Source organism: Thamnophis elegans, chromosome 9 (assembly GCF_009769535.1).
Source record: "Thamnophis elegans isolate rThaEle1 chromosome 9, rThaEle1.pri, whole genome shotgun sequence".
Taxonomy (NCBI): domain Eukaryota; kingdom Metazoa; phylum Chordata; class Lepidosauria; order Squamata; family Colubridae; genus Thamnophis; species Thamnophis elegans.
Genome location: NC_045549.1, coordinates 7,280,959 through 7,300,924, shown reverse-complemented (window position 1 = coordinate 7,300,924; position 19,966 = coordinate 7,280,959). Strand labels below are relative to the sequence as shown.

The following is a 19,966-nucleotide window of genomic DNA, read 5'->3' as shown; positions in this document are numbered from 1 at the left end:
TCTCTCTCTCCTTCCCTTACCTCTCTCCTCTACTTCCCACTCTTCATCTCATTTGCTTGATGTATTTCAGCGTCTGAGAAAGCTCCATTTTACGTTGATGGTATTTCCTTTTCAATATACATATTTAGTTTTAACATGTATTCTCCTCCTTTAAAAAAAAAATAGAACAAAAAGGTAGTCATTGTGTTTTTAATCTCCCCCCCCCTCTTCCAGCCTAGTTTTGGCCGGGATGTACACCTGGTTACAATTCCCAGCTATTCTCATCATTATCTTTATATAATTATACATCCTTACATGCCCCTAATTTGTGGTTCTGTCTTTCAATTTCAATAGTTTCCCATTATAGGTATATTTCAGGTTCCCTCCACATTTTTCCATATCTTGATCTCAATAGTTTCCCATTGTAGGGTATATTTCTCTTGGTTTGCTGCGCAAATCCCCTTGTGCGATCCGAAGCCAACAGAAGCTGCGTCCTGGTGCTCCAGAGGCTGAGAACATCTGGCGTGAATAAATCACGATTATGAAATGAAGCCAAGAAGCTTTTTCAACACAGATGTAAAAAATCAGTGATGGAGAACAGCTTTTCCCTGCTTGGGGTGTGTGTGGGGGGGGCTCAGCCCACATTAGCTTTGGCTCAGTCAAACCAAGGGATAACCCCTAACAAGGGTGCCTATTTTATTTTTCAGTTCTAGAGGGGGAAGACATGCCTTTCCGGTTATTTCAACCGGAAATAACCCAATCCAGATTCTCCGGTTCCCTGAATTGGCAACACTGGAGGTTCTTAAGGAGCAATTTGGATTATTCCGGAGAGCCCTTCTTCTTCCCTCCTTCAGGTGAGAGCATCCTCACCCAACCAGCAAAAGGACCTGGCCCTTTTCTTCTCTCCCGGAAACCTAAGGATCTTCTCCGAGCATCCCAGAGATCCAGAAAGAGGCTGTCGGAGCCACAGAGCTACACTTCGAAGCTCAGCCCTATGAGCCAAACCCAAAAGGACCACGTTGCTCAAGTTGAGTACTGCCTCAGCCAACACCCCTTAGCCCTCTACCCAAACTTTGAAGAAAGCATTCCTGCGGAGGTGAGAATGTGCATTTTTGCCCATGTTTTTTTACAAAACACTGATGGTGTTACCTAGTTTGGTAATGAAATGTCTGCAAGAAAGCACCCAAGCTTAGAGAGCATCAAGGACCCCCACACCACTCCTCCTCCTCCTCCTCCGTCTCCTCCATCCCTTTCCTCTATTCCACAAACACTCACTCCCTTGAAGCACTGATGATGTTACCTAGTTTGGTGATGAAATGTCTGTAATAAAAAACCCAAACTCAGAGAGCACCAAGGACCCCATGCCCCTCCTCCACAAACCCCACTATCTTCTGGCACTGATGATTTATTCGGGTAATGAAACATCTGCAAGAAACATCCAAGATCAGAGAGCATCAAGGACCCCACAGTCCTCCTCCTCCTCTCCCTCTCCACAAACCCCACTCCCTTCCAATACTGATGATGTTACCTAGTTTGGTAGTGAAATGCCCGCAAGAAAACAACCAAACTAAGAGAACACCAAGGACCGCTCCTTTCAATCCTGAGCTACAAATATTCTCCTTTATCGGAGTCACATTCCCACTGTCGAGCTTACAAGAGTGTTTCTTAACCTTAGATACTTCAACTCCCAGGATTCCCCAGTCAGCAAGCAAGCTAGTTGTGGAATTCTGGGAGTTGAAGTCCACCCATCGCCAAGTGGCCAAGACTGAGAAATACCCCATCTCCACACTCCCTGGGCTCCAAATCTTTAGGCTAAAACATATGAGGAACGGTTGCAGGAACTGGGTATGTCTAGTTTAATGAGAAGAAGGACTAGGGGAGACATGATAGCAGTCTTCCAATATCTCAGGGGTTGCCACAAAGAAGGAGGGAGTCAAGCTATTCTCCAAGGCACCTGAGGGCAGAACAAGAAGCAATGGGTGGAAACTAATCAAGGAAGGAAGCAACTTAGAACTGAGGAGAAATTTCCTGACCGTTAGAACAATTAATCAGTGGAACAACTTGCCTCCAGAAGTTGTGAATGCCCCAACACTGGAAGTCTTTAAGAAGATGTTGGATAGCCATTTATCTGAAACGGTATAAGGTTTCCTGCCTAGGCAGGGGGTTGGACTAGAAGACCTCCAAGGTCTCTTCCAACTCTGCTATTGTATTGACCCCCTAATCATTTTTTTTTTACTAAAGGCTATATTTCATTTATAATTACACTCAGTTGTTTTTTCTGGCAAGACCATTCTCAGGATGGATGGCTCATAAACAGTTGTTCTGGCAGGCATTTGAACAAACAAGAGATCCCCATTTATGGTGGCAAAAAGCCCCTTGACTTGGTACACAATACAATACAATACAGTACAGTACAGTACAATACAATACAATACAATAGTAGAGTTGGAAGGGACCTTGGAGGTCTTCTAGTCCAACCCCCTGCCTAGGCTGGAAATCCTATACCGTTTCAGACAAATGGCTATCCAACATCTTCTTAAAGTCTTCCAGTGTTGGGGCATTCACAAGTTCTGGAGGCAACTTCTGTTCCACTGATTAATTGTTCTCACTGTCAGGGAATTTCTCCTCAGTTCTAAGTTGCTTAACAAGACGGATGACCTTAACATGGAGTTCTCAGGGTAAATTCCCAGATGGATATTTTTTTAAAAAGAAATTTGCTTAACAAGAAAGAGAAACCAAGAGTTGCATTCTTAATTGCTGGCTTGCCGGTTTCCCAGGCCAAGGGCATCTTTGGAGGAAAAGGAGGACTAGAGGTGATATGATAGCAGTGTTCCAATATCTCAGGAGTTGCCACAAAGAAGAGGGAGTCAAACTATTCTCCAAAGCACCTGAGGGTAGAACAAGAAGCAATGGGTGGAAACTAATCAAGGAGAGAAGCAACTTAGAACTGAGGAGAAATTTCCTGACAGTGAGAACAATCAACCAGTGGAACTCCTTGCCTCCAGAAGTTGTGAATGCCCCAACACTGGAAGTCTTTAAGAAGCTGTTGGATAGCCATTTGTCTGAAACGGTATAGGGTTTCCTGCCTAGGCAGGGGGTTGGACTAGAAGACCTCCAAGGTCCCTTCCAATTCTGCTATTGTGTTGTCCATTTGTCTGAAAGGGTGTACAATCTCTTGCTCGAGAAGGTTGAACTAGAAGACCTCCAAGGTCCCTCCCAACTTTCTTACTCTGTTATTCAGGTCTAAAATTGAAGTGTGGAGGATATTGAGGGAGAGAAGAAGGGATAGTGAAGGAAAATGCTCCAGGGCATCTCATAGAGAGACAAGATGGTAGCAATAGCAATAGCAGTTAGACTTATATACCGCTTCATAGGGCTTTCAGCCCTCTCTAAGCGGTTTACAGAGTCAGCATATCGCCCCCACAGTCTGGGTTCTCATTTCACCCACCTCGGAAGGATGGAAGGCTGAGTCAACCCTGAGCGGGTGAGATTTGAACCGCTGAACTGCAGCTAACAGTCAGCTGAAGTGGCCTGCAGTATTGCACTCTAACCACTGCGCCACCTCGGCTCTTCTTGGATAGATGATAGATAGATAGATAGATAGATAGATAGATAGATAGATAGATAGATAGATAGATAGATAGATAGGATAGCTATGATAGAGATAGATAGATAGATAGATAGATAGATAGATAGATAGATAGATAGATAGATAGATAGATAGATAGATAGATAGATAGGATAGCTATGATAGAGATAGATAGATAGATAGATAGATAGATAGATAGATAGATAGATAGATAGATAGATAGATAGATGATAGCAATAGCAATAGCAGTTAGACTTATATACCGCTTCATAAGGCTTTCAGCCCTCTCTTAGCGATTTACAGAGTCAGCATATTGCCCACAACAACAATCCGGGTCCTCATTTCACCCACCTCGGAAGGATGGAAGGCTGAGTCAACCCTGAGCCGGTGAGATTAGAACCGCTGAACTGCAGATAACAGTCAGCTGAAGTGGCCTGCAGTACTGCACCCTAACCACTGCGCCACCTCGGCTCACAGTAGCCTCAGCACTGTGAAGAGGTAGCATCCCTTTGTACATACATTGTCATTTTCCGCATACAGATTGTCCTCAACTTACAACAATTTGTTTAGTAACTACAACGGTACTAAATAAAACCTGAATTATAGCTGGGTTTTTTTCCCCATATTTACGCCCTTTGCAACATCCCCATGGTCACCCGATCAAAATTCAGATGCTTAGCAACTGGCATGTACTCATGACGGTTGCAGTGTCTGAGGGCCACGTGATCCGCTTTTGCGACCGTCTGACAAGCAAAGTCAACGGGGAAGCCAGCATCACCCCCCCACAAGTCATGTTGCAAACTTAACTGCGGTGATTTAACTAAAAAAAATTGTGGCCTGGAATGTCGTAAAATGGGGGTAAAGCTCACTTCACAACAGTCTTAGAAATGGAAAATTTGGGCCCAATTGTGTGGTTAAAAGTATGTACAAAGGATGGGGCTTGAACAGAACAGAACAGAACAGAACAGAACAAGAGAGTTGTAAGGGACCTTGGAGGTCCTCTAGTCCAACCCCCTGCTCAGGCAGGAAACCCTATTTAGGTTAATCTTTTCCACACAGAGTGCCGAAAATGAAGCGTGTGTGCGCCGAAAGAGGGCAGCCAGCTGATGCGCATGCACGCCACAGAACCCGGAAGAGCAGCTGGCGACGGCACATGTGCCCACATAGAGCGCTCTGCGTGCCACCTCTGGCACGCGTGACATAAGGCCGTCACAGCCCTAGGCCATTTCAGTTGCAAAATACTTTGCGTGTGTGGAGTGTGTATTCTTGTGAACTTTCAGTCCGGCTGGGAGACTTAATTTAATTCACTCTATTTGTGTTTGCAGACCTTATCCTTTGATATGAGGATTGGGTCCGGGGGTAGCTGGGAGGCTTGAGGAAGTTTGAGTAAAGGATTCTCCCCCACCCCACCCCCACCCCCCGTTTGCTATTTTTACTTGATGCAATTAGTTTCAAGTGACTGTCAATTATCTAGTGGAGATGCCGCTTCTCAGATCATTGTGGACATTGTTAATGTTTTAAACGAAGATGGAAGCAGTATCTATATCTATATCTATATCATCTATTTCTATATCTATTCTATTCCTATTCCTATTCCTATATCTATATCTAGCTATATCTCTCTATCTCTATCTATCTATCTATCTATCTATCTATCTATCCATCCATCCATCCATCCATCCATCCATCCATCCATCCATCCATCTATCATATCTATCTATCTATCTATCTATCTATCTATCTATCTATCTATCTATCTATCTATCTATCTATCTATCTATCTATCTATCTATCTATCACTATATCTAAATCTATTTCTATATCAATATCTATATCTATTTCTACATCTAAATCTAAATCTATTTCTATATCTAATCTATATCTATATCTATATCTATATCTATATCTATATCTATATCTATATCTATATCTATATCTATATCTATATCTATATCTATATCTATATCTATATCTATATCTATATCTATATCTATCTATATCATCTATATCTATATCTATATATCTATTCCTATTCCTATTCCTATTCCTATTCCTATATCTATTTCTATTTCTATTTCTATTTCTATTTCTATTTCTATTTCTATTTCTATTTCTATTTCATCTATATCTATTTCTATATTTATTTCTGTCTGTCCGTCCGTCTGTCCATCCATCCATCCATCTAAATGGCTGTCTGTGTGAATGTGTGTGTGTACCTTCCAGCATAACTCTGGAACGCCTCGAGCAATTTCAACCAAGCTTGGTACACAGATGACTTACTCACTGGAAACAAATACTATGGGGGTAAAACACCCCTAACCGCCCCTCAGGGTGTGTGCTCTATTATGATACAACCTGTTGTGCCTTCAAATGGCTTCTACCGTGCTGACGTAAAATGGCTTCTACTGTACAGCGCAGTGGAGTTGCCAAGGTAACGGCTTCACAGTACTCCACAAGGGGGCTCCCTCTGGTAAGGGGTGGGGGGAAATCCAACATTCGAAATTAAGTTTGGTCCAGAAATTCTCCCCTTATAAATAAATAAATTCCCCGGGTGATTATCGGTTAGTAAAGAACAAAATCTCTTTGTCTATAAAACTTCTCACACGGTCCAGATCCGTCTGCGGGGAAAACACGTGACTTCCAAACAAGTTGACCTCCGGGATGAATAGAGTTCAAGTTTCTTTTACGCCAGAGTGTACATTTGGTGTAAATTTGTTTATCTCTGTTCCAGGGAAGTCCCACCTCCCCCGCTCGCCCTGAGTTCAGAGACTCCTTGGGAAGTTGTGGACTCTGTGTCACATGTGTTACACAACCCTTGCTATCTCTTGGCTGATACGGAGGGTGGATTGTCCCTCACCTCAGCTCAAGGGGAGGAAATCCCCCGTCTTAATCTCCCACGCCCGAGGGAGTAAGAAGCGAGGGGATTTCTTGGCTGTTATTACAATTCAAAGCACAGACAAACGGCTGTCACTGTATTCAGCTAAATAAACAGAAAAAAAGAGCCTCCGTTCTTGGCACATTTTGTACTTTAGACAGAAGTGGTATTCACTCTCCCTAGCAAGTTCCTTATTTTGAGGCTGACCTTGGATTTATTTCTCTTGGCAATTGGCCTGGAGGCAAATTTGAGTGACATATTTATGCTCACAACGTTATTTTTCTTTCTTTTCCTTCCTTTCCTTTTTTTTCCTTTCCCTTCCTTTCTTCCCTCTGTTCCTTTCTTTCTTTCCCTCCCTCCCCTCTTTCTTCTTTCTTTCCTTTCTTCCTCCTTCCTTCCCCTCTCCTTCTTTCCTTCCTCCCTCCCATCCACACATCTTCCTTCTTTCCTTCCTTTCTCCCTCCCATTCATACATTTTTTCCCTTCCTTCCTTCCTTCCTTCCTTCCTCTCTTCCTCCCTTCCCCTTCTTCTTTCCTTCCTTCCTCCCTCACTCCCATCCACCTAACCTTCCTTCCTCCCCCTCCTCCCCTCTCCTTCTTTCCTTCCTTCCATCCTTCCTCCTTCACTCCCATTCATGTATCTTCCTTCCTTCCTTCCTTCCTCCCTTCTTCCTTCCTCCCTCCTCTCTCCTTCCTTCCTCCCTCCCTCCCATCCATACATTTTCCTTCCTTCCTTCCTCTCTCCCTCCCTCCCTCCCCCTTCTTCTTTCCTTCCTTCCTCCCTCCCTCCCATTCACATATCTTCCTTCCTTCCTTCTTTCCTTCCTTCCTTCCTCTCTCCTCCCCTCTCCTTCTTTCCTTCCTTCCTTCCTTCCTCCCTCACTCCCATCCACACATCTTCCTTCCTTCCTTCCTTCTTTCCTTCCTTCCTTCCTTCCTCTCTCCTCCCCTCTCCTTCTTTCCTTCCTTCCTTCCTTCCTCCCTCACTCCCATCCACACATCTTCCTTCCTTCCTTCCTTCTTTCCTTCCTTCCTTCCTTCCTCTCTCCTCCCCTCTCCTTCTTTCCTTCCTTCCTTCCTCCCTCACTCCCATCCACGTATCTTTCTTTCTTCCTTCCTTCCTTTCTCCCTCCCTCCCCCTTCTTCTTTCCTTCCTTCCTCCTTCACTCCCATCCACGTAACCTTCCTTCCTTCTTCCTCCCTTCCTTCCTCCTTCACTTCCATCCACGTATCTTTCTTCCTTCCTTCTTTCCTTCCTTCCTTCCCCTCTCCTTCTTTCCTTCCTTCCTTTCTTCCTCCCTCACTCCCAACCACGTATCTTCCTTCCTTCCTTTCTTCCTCTCTCTTCCCCTCTCCTTCTTTCCTTCCTTCCTTCCTTCCTTCCTTCCTTCCTTCCTTCTTTTCTTCCTTCCTCTCTCCTCCCCTCTCCTTCCTTCCTTCCACCTGCCCTCCCCTGCCTATCCCTTCCCAGCTTTTCAAGGAAGTCATGGGAATCCTCGACCCAGAGGTGCTTCCTACTGACCAAGAACCTGATGCCAACCTTGGGGGAGAACCCCGCCTTCCTCCTCCTCCTCCTCCTCCTCCTCCTCCTCCTCCTCCTCCTCCTCCTCCTCCTCCTCCTCCTCCTCCTCCTCCTCCGATTCCATCCCCCCCAGAAGACAAAAGGAACAGACCAGCCAGGGCAAAACGGATCAACCGGTGAGTGCCAGGCCACAGATAACGCATCTTCACAAACCACGATTGTCTAGTTCCCAGCCCATCATCTACCGTGATTATGAACCTCAGGGGCTGCATTTCCACCATACGCAAGGCAGCCTTAACCAAGGTACCCGGGCAGTGGCATCAGGGCATATCCCAACTCAACCCAGGTAAAAGACGCTCCCCGCCCCCCTGGAGCATCTCCACCACATTCTTGCACGTGGGAATACAAGTAGACCTCGACTTACGACCCCAATTGTGGCCAAAATGCGTGGTGCTAAGCCGGACAGTTGTTAAGTGAGTTTTGTCCCCCTTTATGACCTTTCTTTCCACCATTGGTAAGTGAATCCCTGCAGTTGCTCAGCTATTTAGCATGGTTGTTAAGTGAATCTTGACTCGTCCGAAGGTCGCAAAAGGGGATCCCATGACGCACACACACACACCCCAGGGCGCTGCGACCCGTCATAAATACGAGTCCATTGCCAAGCGGATTTCAATTCTTTCAACGTGATCACGGGGGGGCTGCATTAGTTGTGTGAAAGAACAGTCATAAGTCCCCCCTTTCAGTGCCAACTTCACCGCCGTGCTAACTTTGAATGGTCACTAAACGAACTGTTGTAAGTCAAGGACCACCTGTGTTTTCACCCTGGGGCAGAACTGCTCAACCACGCTCTCTAATTGCCTCTCCCCCCCCCCCAATTGCCTCTGCAGAGGGCTAATCCTACCTTTGCTATGTAGAGTAGGCTAGCTCGGGCTTTAATGGCTCATGGACAAATGGGGCGGAGGGGAGCGGGGTGGGTGGGGCAGGAAGCTGCAGGGGACTACTTTGCCTTTTAAAACATGTTTTTTCCCTTTTCACATCCAGGGAAATATAATACCCTCCCTTCTCAATGGTTCCCAGGATATTTCAGTTTCCTAGCAGGTTTTAACTTCCTAAAAGGATATTAGCATGCATTCCTCTGGCTTTCTTATTTGATTTGGCTTCAGTGGACGGAATAAAATGGGAGGAAGGAGTTGGGGAGCGGGAGAGGATCTTTAAGCAGAGGTAGTCCTTGATTTACAAGCACAACGAGGATTACTTGCTAAGCAGGGCAGTTCAGTGCCACGTCGAACTGCACAGCCTTTTCTTGGTCACAGTTGTTCAGCGAATCCGGTTTCCCCTCTTAACGTTGCTCGTTGGAAGCTGGCTGCGAAGGTTTTCTTGGAAGAAATGTCCTTCTAGGTTGAGTTCCAAGACATGGAAACTCGGAGGCTGCTTGGAAAGATGGTTTAATGGTGGACAGGATCCCATGGCTGGAGCTCCTGAACACAAAAGGGGGATCCCAGGCTTCCAGATGTTGGGTGAAGAAGAAAAAAGGGCCGAGATTCTGAAAATCCCTGTTTTTTTTTTTATATATATATATTTTTATTCTTTTTCATAAAGAAAAAACAAAACAACACATACAAGACAAGAGCAAGGGAAAAAGAAACTTTCCTACATTTCATCAAGCATGTCGTTTGGTTACAAGTTTTTGTGTATCAATTCTTAAGATTAAGAATCACATCCCTGGTTTTCCATTAAACATAACTGAATATTTCGCTGTCATTGAGCATTATGTGTTCTGATTACCATTAATATACTTTCATTTGTAACAATCCTTATTTCCTTGAATTCATAATTATCTATCAAATAACAATAAGTCTTTCAAGTATTATAACATCACCTATCTCTAAGGAGAGAAAGCAGAGATTAGAACAAAGAATTCCCATTAATTTATAATATACATTCATATTTTCAATTGACCATAATGTCACCAATCGTCCAGAATTCCAAGAATAGTTTTCCATTATTAATTATTAATCGATATAATGGTTAAGTATTTCAATTCATATATATCAATTGTTCATTACATCATCATTGATCCATTTAATATACAAAGACCTCTGAAAGTCCCTGATTTTATGCCCTCTCTGGCCTTTGATCTTGATCTTGTATTCTGATTGGCTGTCAGACTCCCGTGGGTAACTCTCTAGGCTGTGTTTTGAGTCCAAGTTTGGCTGAGCTTGGCTTTTTCCCAGGTGCCCTGTGGTGAGATGGGTAAAGGGCTAACACTATCATGCCTTAATCCCATCCCTCTGGGGTTGAAGGGGGATCTTTGTTATGTAGAATAGACTAGACCCAGGCTTTTAAAAATGGCCCGTTGACAAAGGTGGGGGCTATTCAGAGTGAGTCTGCTTCCTGCCTAAAAACATGTTTCTCCATTTCTGATCCAGGGAAATATAATATTCTGCCTTTTCAAGATTCTCCAGGATATTTCATTTTTCTAGGAGAGGGGTGGGTTTTAACGTCCTACAGTTGCAAACTGAGATCATATAATCCTTGGATGCTGCCACTGATATGAATAGAATAGAATAGAATAGAATAGCATTGTTGGAAGGGACCTTGGAGGTCTTCTAGTCCAACCCCCTGCTCAGGCAGGAAACCCTACACCATTTCAGATAACTGGTTATGCAACATCTTCTTAAAAACTTCCCGTGTTAGAGCATTCACAACTTCTGGAGGCAAGTTGTTCCACTGATTAATTGTTCTGACTGTCAGGAAATTTCTCCTCAGTTCTAGGTTGCTTCTCTCCTTGATTAGTTTCCACCCATCGCTTCTTGTCCTGCCTTCAGGTGCTTTGGAGAATAGCTTGACTTGAAAGAAACGCTGGTTACCAAGAGCCCAAATTTTGACTGGAACAGCTTTAAATGTGAGGACTTCGCTTGTTTCAGGCTAAAAAAAAAGTATTATACACCTAGGATTATCTATGCATGTATAATTTACTCTCCAATACACTGACATCTGCTTGGCTCCTGACCGCCACCTTGTGGTGATAAATTGATCATCAGTTTTCAGACCCTTCTAGTTCTAGTACAGGGATGGCATACTTTTTTGGCACCAAGTGCCCAATCTGGAATGCATGTACATGTATGTCAGTGGTGGATTCCTGCCAGTTCTAACCTCTTCTATTGAAGAGGTTCCCCAAATCTACAGTACCATTTAGAACCGGTTCCAGCTCCCTCCCCCCGCCTGTCCACACATCATCAAGATGATGAGCGAGAGGAGGAATTCTGGGAGTTGAAGTCCACAAGTCTTAAAGCTATCAAGTTTGAACACCCCTGGGTTTTTCTTTCTAAAGGGTTAGGGGTGCAAAGGTCTTGTAACATGACAGCTTTAAGACTTGCACACTTCAATGCCAGAGTTCCTGAGCCAACATGACTGGGGGAGGAATTCTGGGAGTTGAAGTCCACAAGTCTTAAAGCTGTCAACTTTGAACACCACTGGGTTTTTTTTTTCTAAAGGATTAGGGGTGCAAGGCTCTTGTAACTCGACAGCTTTAAGACTTGCACACTTCAATGCCAGAGTTCCTGAGCCAACATTTTGGCAAGAGCATTGTCAAGTGAGTTTCACCACATTTTACAAGTTGGCTACGCCCACCCAGTCACATGGCTGGCAAGCCACTCCCACCTGGTCACAAAGCCACTCCCACAAAGTAGGCCACACCTACAGAAGAGATTCTAAAAATATTTGAAACCCATCACTGATGCATGTGAGTGTGCTGGAGCACCAAAACCCCAAACACCAGCTGGCTGGTGCACGCATGTCTGTTTTGGGGCCAATTTTGGCCGACTGTGGCCATTTTCCGGGCTGTTTTCAGGCCGTTTTGGGGGCCATTTTCAGACCATTTTCCGGAGCTCCAGAAACCAGAAGAGCAGCTGGCAAAAGCGTGCGTGCCAACAGAGAGGGCCCTGTGTGCCACCTCTGGAACGTGTGCCATAGGTTTGCCATCACAGGCCTAAAGAAAATATTGTAACAAGAAGCTAACTGCAGATGCCGGCACTTAATGAGATAATGAGCTTATTGAAAGGGGGAGCCAACTGTCTAGATGGCTCAATTCACAAGCAAAGCAAACACTGCCGGCGGAAGTCCATTCAAGACAGGATATTTCAAAACCCCTTGCAGCCATTTCAACAGCGAAAAAAAGCAAGAGTGATAGGATTAGAGCAAGCAGCCCCTCACCCAGAAAAAATCTAACATAGCCATCAGCCACAATGACAATTACCCAACAGCCTTTCAAAACACAAAGCCCATATTGCACGAATCCCAAACTTCAAAGTTACAGAAACTATAAAGACCCATCCACTCCTTCAGCCGTGTGGTCAGCTGTCCCAGAACCACATGGCGTTGGTGGTTCTACTTCATCAATAAACCAATTTTCTTTTCAATCCACCTCCATTTTATTCCCGGCTTTGAAGTGGACCGGGGATTTTTCTTCCTACACTATTGCCCTGATCCAGCCTTAGCAGAAGCAAGAAACAGACTCCTTGTCGTGAAAAAAACCCTCCTCTTTATTTAGCTCTTGTGAATTAATTGCATTCACCCACCAAAAAGTCCAGGAAATAGCCCTTCAAGGAATTAACAGCAGCAACAGACCTTATAAATGCCAGGCCGTGAGCTCCCAGCCGAAAGGCTGCAAATTAAGTTCTGGCAAGCAGTCTTTGTGGCCCGAATCACAATGAGCAAGATCTTCAGAAATACGAACTGTTGTCTCCTACGACCACCGCTTCCCTTTCCTTCTATTTATTTCCCGGAGGGGCCATTCAGCATCCACATGTGCTTCGCTTCCCTAGTTGACTATTTGTCCTCCGTTGTTCACCTCTCCTATGTGCTCTGCGGATTCACACATCTGGAACAGGCCCCAGCTGTTCTTCCTCCCCGCTTAGCTCAGCCTCCAAAGGCAACTGCCTCTCCGGGGACTGGGAAATGTCGGACGGCCCAGGCTCTATCTCTGCGTCTGAGCCTTCCCCAGGCTCCAGGAAGTGGCCCAAGTTCCTCCCCAACCTCCTCATCGTCTGAGTTCTCTGCCAGCTCTGCTCGGCATCTTGAAGCTCTGGACTGGTCCCCATGGAAAATAACTTATTCATAAATATTCAGTAATATTAATTAATCCCATCAGAGCAGAGATAATAAGGCTGCAGGCCAGTGCTTAGTGGGTGGGAAAAACGTCTCATTAAACTTTGTGGATTTTCTGCTTGATCAAGACAGGTGTGTAAATGTTTCTTTACAGCAAGGATCCAGAAAACAAAACTCCTTACAACTGGTTCTCCCCCACAAAAGTGGCCGCCAGAGAATTGAAAGCCAGGCTGAACTACGTCCCTCCCCTCGACGAGAATATCAAGCGAGCCACCGAAGAACTTTGCGACGGATTCAATTCTCTAGTAAGTCAAACAATTTCTGTGTCAGTTTCTCAAGCTTGGACCCTTTAAGGTATGTGGACTGCGACTCCCAGAATGGGCTGACTGGGGGATTCTGGGAGTTGAAGTCCACCCGCCTTAAAGGGTTCAAAGTTGAGGAACTTTGCATGGAATGTTCTGTTGGAAGAAATGTTCCATCTGGGTTCAGTTCCAAGCGGGGAGAAAGGCACTGGGAACATGGAAGCTGCTTTGGAAAGATGGTTTAATGGTGGACAGGACCATATGGTTTGAAGTCCTGGGCAAAAAGGCACATGGGAAAGAGAGCGAAACAGAGACAGAGAAAGACACACAGAGAGAGACAAAAAGAGAGAGACACAGAGAGAAAGAGAGACAGAAAGAGAGAAACAGAGAGAAACACACACACACACAGAGAAAGACAGAGAGAGACAGAAGGACACAGAGAGAGAGAGACAGAAAGAGAGACAGAGAGAGAAAGAGAGACAGAGACAGAGAGATAGATAGAGAGATAGAGATAGATAGATAGATAGATAGATAGATAGATAGAGAGAGAGAGAGAGAGAGAGAGAGAGAGAGAGAGAGAGAGAGAGAGAGAGAGAGAGACCCTTTGTTGGGCTTTGAATTTGAGTTTGTGTTCTGATTGGTTGTCAGACTCCCATGGGCCCATGCAGGGGCAACTCTGTAGGCTGTCCTGAGTCCCATGTTTGGTTGATTCTGGCTGGGTGATGATGTAATGAAAGGGCTTTTGGGATTCGTATTATGGCTCTGCCTGAAGGAGGTAGATCTTTGTTATGTAGAATAGACTGACTCAGGCCTTAATGGCCCATTGACAACGATGGGGGGTGGGGGTGAGTTTCTGCCTCCCTTTTAGGGGAAATATTCTGCCCTTTTAATATTTCCTAAAATATTTCATTTTTCTAGGAGAGGAGTGGGTGCTCTGTACATCACTTAGAGGGGGGTGTAAAGCACTGTAAAGCGGTATATAAGTCTAAGAGCTATTGCTATCTTCCTCCCTCCCTCCCTCCCTCCCTTTCTTCCCATGGTTAGAATGCAATATTGCAGGATAATTCTGCCTACTGCCAGGAGTTCAATCCTGACCAGCTCAAGGTTGACTCAGCCTTCCCTCCTTCCGAGGTGGGTCAAACGAGGACCCAGATTGTTGGGGGCAAGAGGCTGACTCTGTAAACCGCTTAGAGAGGGCTGTAAAAGCACTGCAAAGCGGTATATAAATCTAAGTGCAATTGCTATTACATCCTTCCTTCCTTCCTTCCTTCCTTCCTTCCTTCCTTCCTTCCTTCCTTCCTTCCTTCCTTCCTTCCTTCCTTCCTTCCTTCCTTCCTCTCTTAATTCCCTTTCTCACTCTTCCTCCTGCTGGCACAGTGGTTAGAATGCAGTATTACAGTTTAAGTCTGCCTACTACCAGCAGTTCGATCCTGATTGTTGAGGGAAATAGGCTGACTCTGTAAACCGCTTAGAGATGGCTGTAAAAGCACTGCAAAGCGGTATATAAGTCTAAGTGCTGTGGCTATGGCTATACCTGTGCCTGATTTGAGTTCCTACTTCAGGGAGGGGAGAAATACGACGTCGATGAAGAGACCGTTCTACGCATGTTTGATGCGGGTTACGAGACGACCCTCCCAATGTTTCGCCCGCTGCGTGTCGAGAGACTCCGTGATCTGCCAATGGACCTAAAGAAACACTTTGGGATACAATCTTCTCAAATTACTGGAAAGGAACCTGATGAGGGTATTCGGTCTTCTAAGGTGGGTGAACTTCCAACATCCAAGTACACAGAGCTTTGAATGAAGATCAGGGTTGGGTTTCAACCGGTTCGCGGCGGCGTGACCCGTCAAAACCGCGTTCCACAAAAGCGCGGTCGACGAAATCGCGTATGTGACGTCATCACAACGCGATGAAAAAGATCGAAAAATTGAAATAAAAATTAAATTACAGCAAGCCGATTCACATAAAGGTAAGCGTTAGGTTAAGGGTTAGGGTTAGGGTTAGGTTAAGGGTTAGGGTTAGGTTTAGAGCGTTAGCGTTACGTTTAGCGTTAGGTTAAGGGTTAGCGTTAGGTTTTTCGTTAGGTTAAGGGTTAGGTTTAGGGTTAGGTTTAGGGTTAGGCTTAGGGTTAGGTTTAGGGTTAGGTTTGGGGGGGTTAGGGTAAGGTTTTCGCTTTATTTTTACATTTTTCAATCTTTTTCGTCGCGCTGTGATGATGTCACATACGCGCTTTCGTCGACCGCGATTTTGTCGTCCGCGGTTTTGTGGTGGAACCCGCGGCGGTCCCTGCAAACCGGTTGGTCGGCGAACCCAGAAGTAAGTAACTTCCGGGAACGGCGACTGGCCCACCCGCCCGCCTGCGCTCCTTACCCGGTTTTGATGAGTTCTGCGCTTCCAGGCATGCGCAGCACCTGCGCGATCCTCCAGGAGCAGCTGGAGCATCGCACAGACCCTAGTACGCATGCGTGCGCCGCACGCATGCACGAGGACGCCGCTGGCCCCGTTCCAACCGAACCGGTTGGAATGGGGTGAGAAACCCACCCCTGATGAAGATTATTATTTTTTTAAAGTTTGTTTTTAATTCTCTTATATGTAGTTACAGGTATACATTCACATAGTTATTGTTCTTATTTCTCTTTATCCTTTTTACATATAAAAAGTTAAAATATGCATTCTAGGTTGCTTTTCCTATCATCCCATACACCGATGTTGTATTATCACCACCCTAATTTTTTTTAAATTTTCTTTTGACCTTCCAAATGAAGATTATTTGTTAAGGCCTTTTTGGCTTTGGTTTGGGAGAACCGAAGACATTTTGCTTGCAAAGAAAAAAATAGAGATGCTTCGTACAGAGCAGGGATGTCAAACTCAAAGCCCGCGGGCCGGATGTGGCCCACGGGGTGCTTAGTTCTGGCCTACAGGGCTACCCTGGAAACAGTGAGGACCTGGCCTGCCGTGCCTCTGCCAGCGAAAACGGGCTCCTGAGCTCCGTTTCCGGCTGCGACGGCCTCCTGCAACCCCAGTGAAAATGGAGATTGGGAGGGCAGCATGCCCAGAATCTGGCCAGCTAAAGTTCAGTACTAAATTGGGGCCAACTAAGAGTCAACGTAATTCAGGGGAGGCTGGATTTGCACCCTTTGTGGCAACGTAACGATTCTAAGTTGATGACGTGCTTAACTCCACCCTCCAGTTCTCCCTTCTCTGCTTCTACGGTTGATGGTTGCATTTTGAGTTCCTATGTTTGCTTCCAGCAGGAAGAGAGACATAATGGGATAGGTCAACTCCTAACTTTTGACCAGAGGTGGATTCCTACCGGTTTGGACCAGTTTGGCCAAGTAGGTAGTAACCGGACACGCACCTAAACCGGTTCTAGCCTCGGTGGCGCCATCTTGATTTTTCTGTTCTGCACGTGTGCAGAACGATCTTCATTCCCCCCCCTCATTTTCTAATGTTGTGCACATGCTCAGTGTCAGCACCTCTTCATTGAGTAATCAGGAAAGAAGACCACGAGATTCCATAGGTAGAAACCAAGTGTACTTTTACTAATTATAAATGATTAGAAGCGTAGCAAAGCGAAGACTGATTATTTAGGCGCGAAAGCGATTGATATATAAAATAACCCATTCCCCACCCCTTGGCATCCTAGTTACAGTCCAGTCATAATTCTCCTAAGTGTCAGGTGTGAGATAACTTCGAAAGGCATCACCAAGATGGAATGTCGGTGCCGTTAGCCTTGGCGGGAACCTCCTCCGCATGCGTAGTCCGACAGGCAGCAGAACTCCAGAACCTTCCTCCAGCACAATTAGTAAACCCCTCCCAAATACCATGCCCCCCCTCCCCGTTTCTATGGCAGCCGAAGCAGCAGCAAAGCAGAGGCTGACACTCAGACCTTTTTAGGTGCAAATATGCACGCATGTGCAAAAAAGGTTTTCCGTGCCGAACCGGTAGCAATGCCCGCAGGGACCTTCCCCTTCCTTTGCCCCCATGAAAATGATGTCCCTTCCCTCTTCCTCTTCTCCCAGGGCCCCTGCCAATCCAGATGGGAGAGGAAGATCAGATACGGCGCTTGGTACCTGGACCCGAAGACCTGGAGAAAACAGAAGGTGAACGAACCTTTAGAAGACCCAAAAGAGAGCAGCCTCAAGAACTCCAGAAGGCTCTTAAGCGAAGAGGTATATTGCAGATTCCTGTTGGGAGGAAGGAAGAGAGGGAGGGAGGGAAGAAGGAAGCACTTATTTTGAAGAGATTGGACGACCATTTGTTATAGTTTCCTGCCTGAGCAGGGGTTTGGACAAGGTCTCTTACACCTTGGATATTCTGTTCTGTTGTTATTCTGGGAAGGAAAGAAGGAGGGAAGGGAGGGAGGGAGGGAGGAAGGAAGGAAGGAAGGAAGGAAAGAAAGAAAGAAAGAAAGAAAAGGGAAGGAGGGAGGGAGGAAGGAAGGGAAAGGGAAGGGAGGGAGGGAGGGAGGAAGGGAAAGGGAAGGGAGGAAGGGGGGAAAGAAAGGGGAGGGAGGAAGGAAGGGAAAGGGAAAGGAGGGAGGGAGGAAGGAAAAGGGACGGAAGGAAGGGAGGGAGGGAGGAAGGGAAAGGGGAGGGAGGGAGGGAGGAAGGAAGGGAGGGAGGAAGGAAGGGAAAGGGAAGGGAGGAAGGGGGGAAAGAAAGGGGAGGGAGGAAGGAAGGGAAAGGGAAAGGAGGGAGGGAGGAAGGAAGGAAAAGGGAAGGAAGGGAGGGAGGGAGGAAGGAAGGGAAGGGGAAGGGAGGGAGGGAGGAAAGAGGGGAGGGAGGAAGGAAAGGAAAGGGAAAGGAGGGAGGGAGGGAGGAAGGAAAAGGGAAGGGAGGGAGGGAGGGAGGAAAGAAGGAAAGAAGACTTATTTTGAAGAGATTGGACAATCATTTGTTATAGAGTTTCCTGCCTGAGAAGGGGGTTGGACTAGAAGACCTCCAAGGTCCCTTCCAACTCTGTTATTCTGTTCTGTTATTCTGTTAAGTAAGTAAAGAAGGAAGGAAGGAAGGAAGGAAGGAAGGAAGGAAGGAAGGAAGGAAGGAAGGAAGGAAAGGGACGGGAGGGAGTCCTTATTCTGATTTTTGGATGATTTTTGCAGGAAGCCAAGCTCATACAGCTTCATGGGACTCACGCTTTCCAGGAATTCCTTCTAAAAAAAGGTTATCGGATACCAGAGGTAAACCTCCAATGCCTACCCCTCACCTAGCCATAGACCAATCTGTTGGCCTCCAGATGTTTCAGCATTTCTTTTGAATGGGCTGCAGCCAGCACAGCCAAACCCCCAAAATATCTGGAGCGCATCAAGGCGCCATTCTCTGATTCCTGGCCTATAGTCCTCCTTTTTGGCAAAACCAAAGGGAATCCCTCTACATCTCCTGACTGACTATTTCTCTTCCCTGCCTGGTTTTACGGCAGGGCACGGTACCCCCCCCCTTCCCTGATTTGATTTGTTAGCCGCCCTGAGTCCCCTTCGGGGGAAAAGGGCAGCATATAAATATAATAAATGAATGAATGAATGAATGAAGGGCAGCTTCCTACTTCCATATCAGTGGTGGGATTCAAGTTTTTAAACTATTGGTTCTGTGGGCGTGGCTTGGTGATCATGTGACTGGGTGCGCAGGACTTTTGTGGTCATGTGACTGTGGGCATGGCTTGGTGGCCATGTGACTGGGTGGGTGGGGCTTGGTGGCCATGTGACTGGGTGCGCGGGACTTTGGTGGCCATGTGGCTGGGTGGGTGCGGCTTGGTGGCCATGTGACCTGGTGTGCAGGACTTAGTGGCCATGTGACTGGGTGGGTGGGCTTGGTGGTCATGTGACTGGGTGGGTGGGGCTTGATGGCCATGTGACTGGTTGGGCGGGGCTTGGAAATCATGTGACTGGATGTGCGGGACTTTGGTGGCCATGTGAATGGGTGGGTGGGGCTTGGTGGCCATGTGACTGTGTGTGCAGGACTTGGTAGCCATGTGACTCGGTGGGTGTGGCTTGGTGGCCATGTGACTCAGTGGGCGTGGCTTGATCATAAGTCATCTTTTTTTCAGTGCCATTGTAACTTCAAGGCGGTCACTATATGAATGGTTGTAAGTTGAGGACTACCTATGCCTACATGACATCTGGGTAGGGATACTGAGGGTCTGCAGCCTGCAAAAGCCCACTCCCTCTTTTATTTCATCTGGGAGGGGCCATTCATCGTCCACCTGTGGCCTTACTCCCAAGTCAACCCCTGTTCTTTAGCTCTTCCCTTCCTCTGGCAACTCTGCGTATGCGCACACTGGGAACAGGCTCCAGCTGTTCTTCTGCCTCACTGATGTCCGACTCTGAAGGCAGCTGATAACTGACATACGGCTCTGACCCCCTCTCTGCCTCCGACACAGAGCCCTCATCAGAGCCTTCCCCAGACTCCAGGACTGGCCCATGTTCCTCCCCAACCTCCTCACTGTCCGAATCTGCTGGCTGCTAGTGGGCCACAACCCTGCCTTAAAAACAGCTGATATTCCCCTTACCAAACATGTGATGACCCGAATTGTGATAGTCAGAGGAAAAGTTTATATTTCAGGAATCTGTTGGGGCAGAACCCCAGATCCTG

At 46.4% G+C, this 19,966-nt stretch overlaps 1 protein-coding gene across 1 annotated transcript in view; it reads left to right on the top strand.

Annotated features, from left to right (window-relative positions):
* The first annotated feature begins 703 nt into the window (after nt 1-703).
* Nucleotides 704-19,966, top strand: part of LOC116513294 (protein FAM47E-like) — a 19,626-nt gene continuing 363 nt past the window's right edge. The window contains exons 1-7 of the mRNA XM_032224311.1: nt 704-1,075; nt 7,915-7,999; nt 10,200-10,209; nt 13,229-13,379; nt 14,939-15,136; nt 17,399-17,548; nt 18,481-18,558. Coding sequence (XP_032080202.1) covers nt 704-1,075; nt 7,915-7,999; nt 10,200-10,209; nt 13,229-13,379; nt 14,939-15,136; nt 17,399-17,548; nt 18,481-18,558 — 1,044 coding nt within the window. The remainder of the gene's footprint in view (nt 1,076-7,914; nt 8,000-10,199; nt 10,210-13,228; nt 13,380-14,938; nt 15,137-17,398; nt 17,549-18,480; nt 18,559-19,966) is intronic.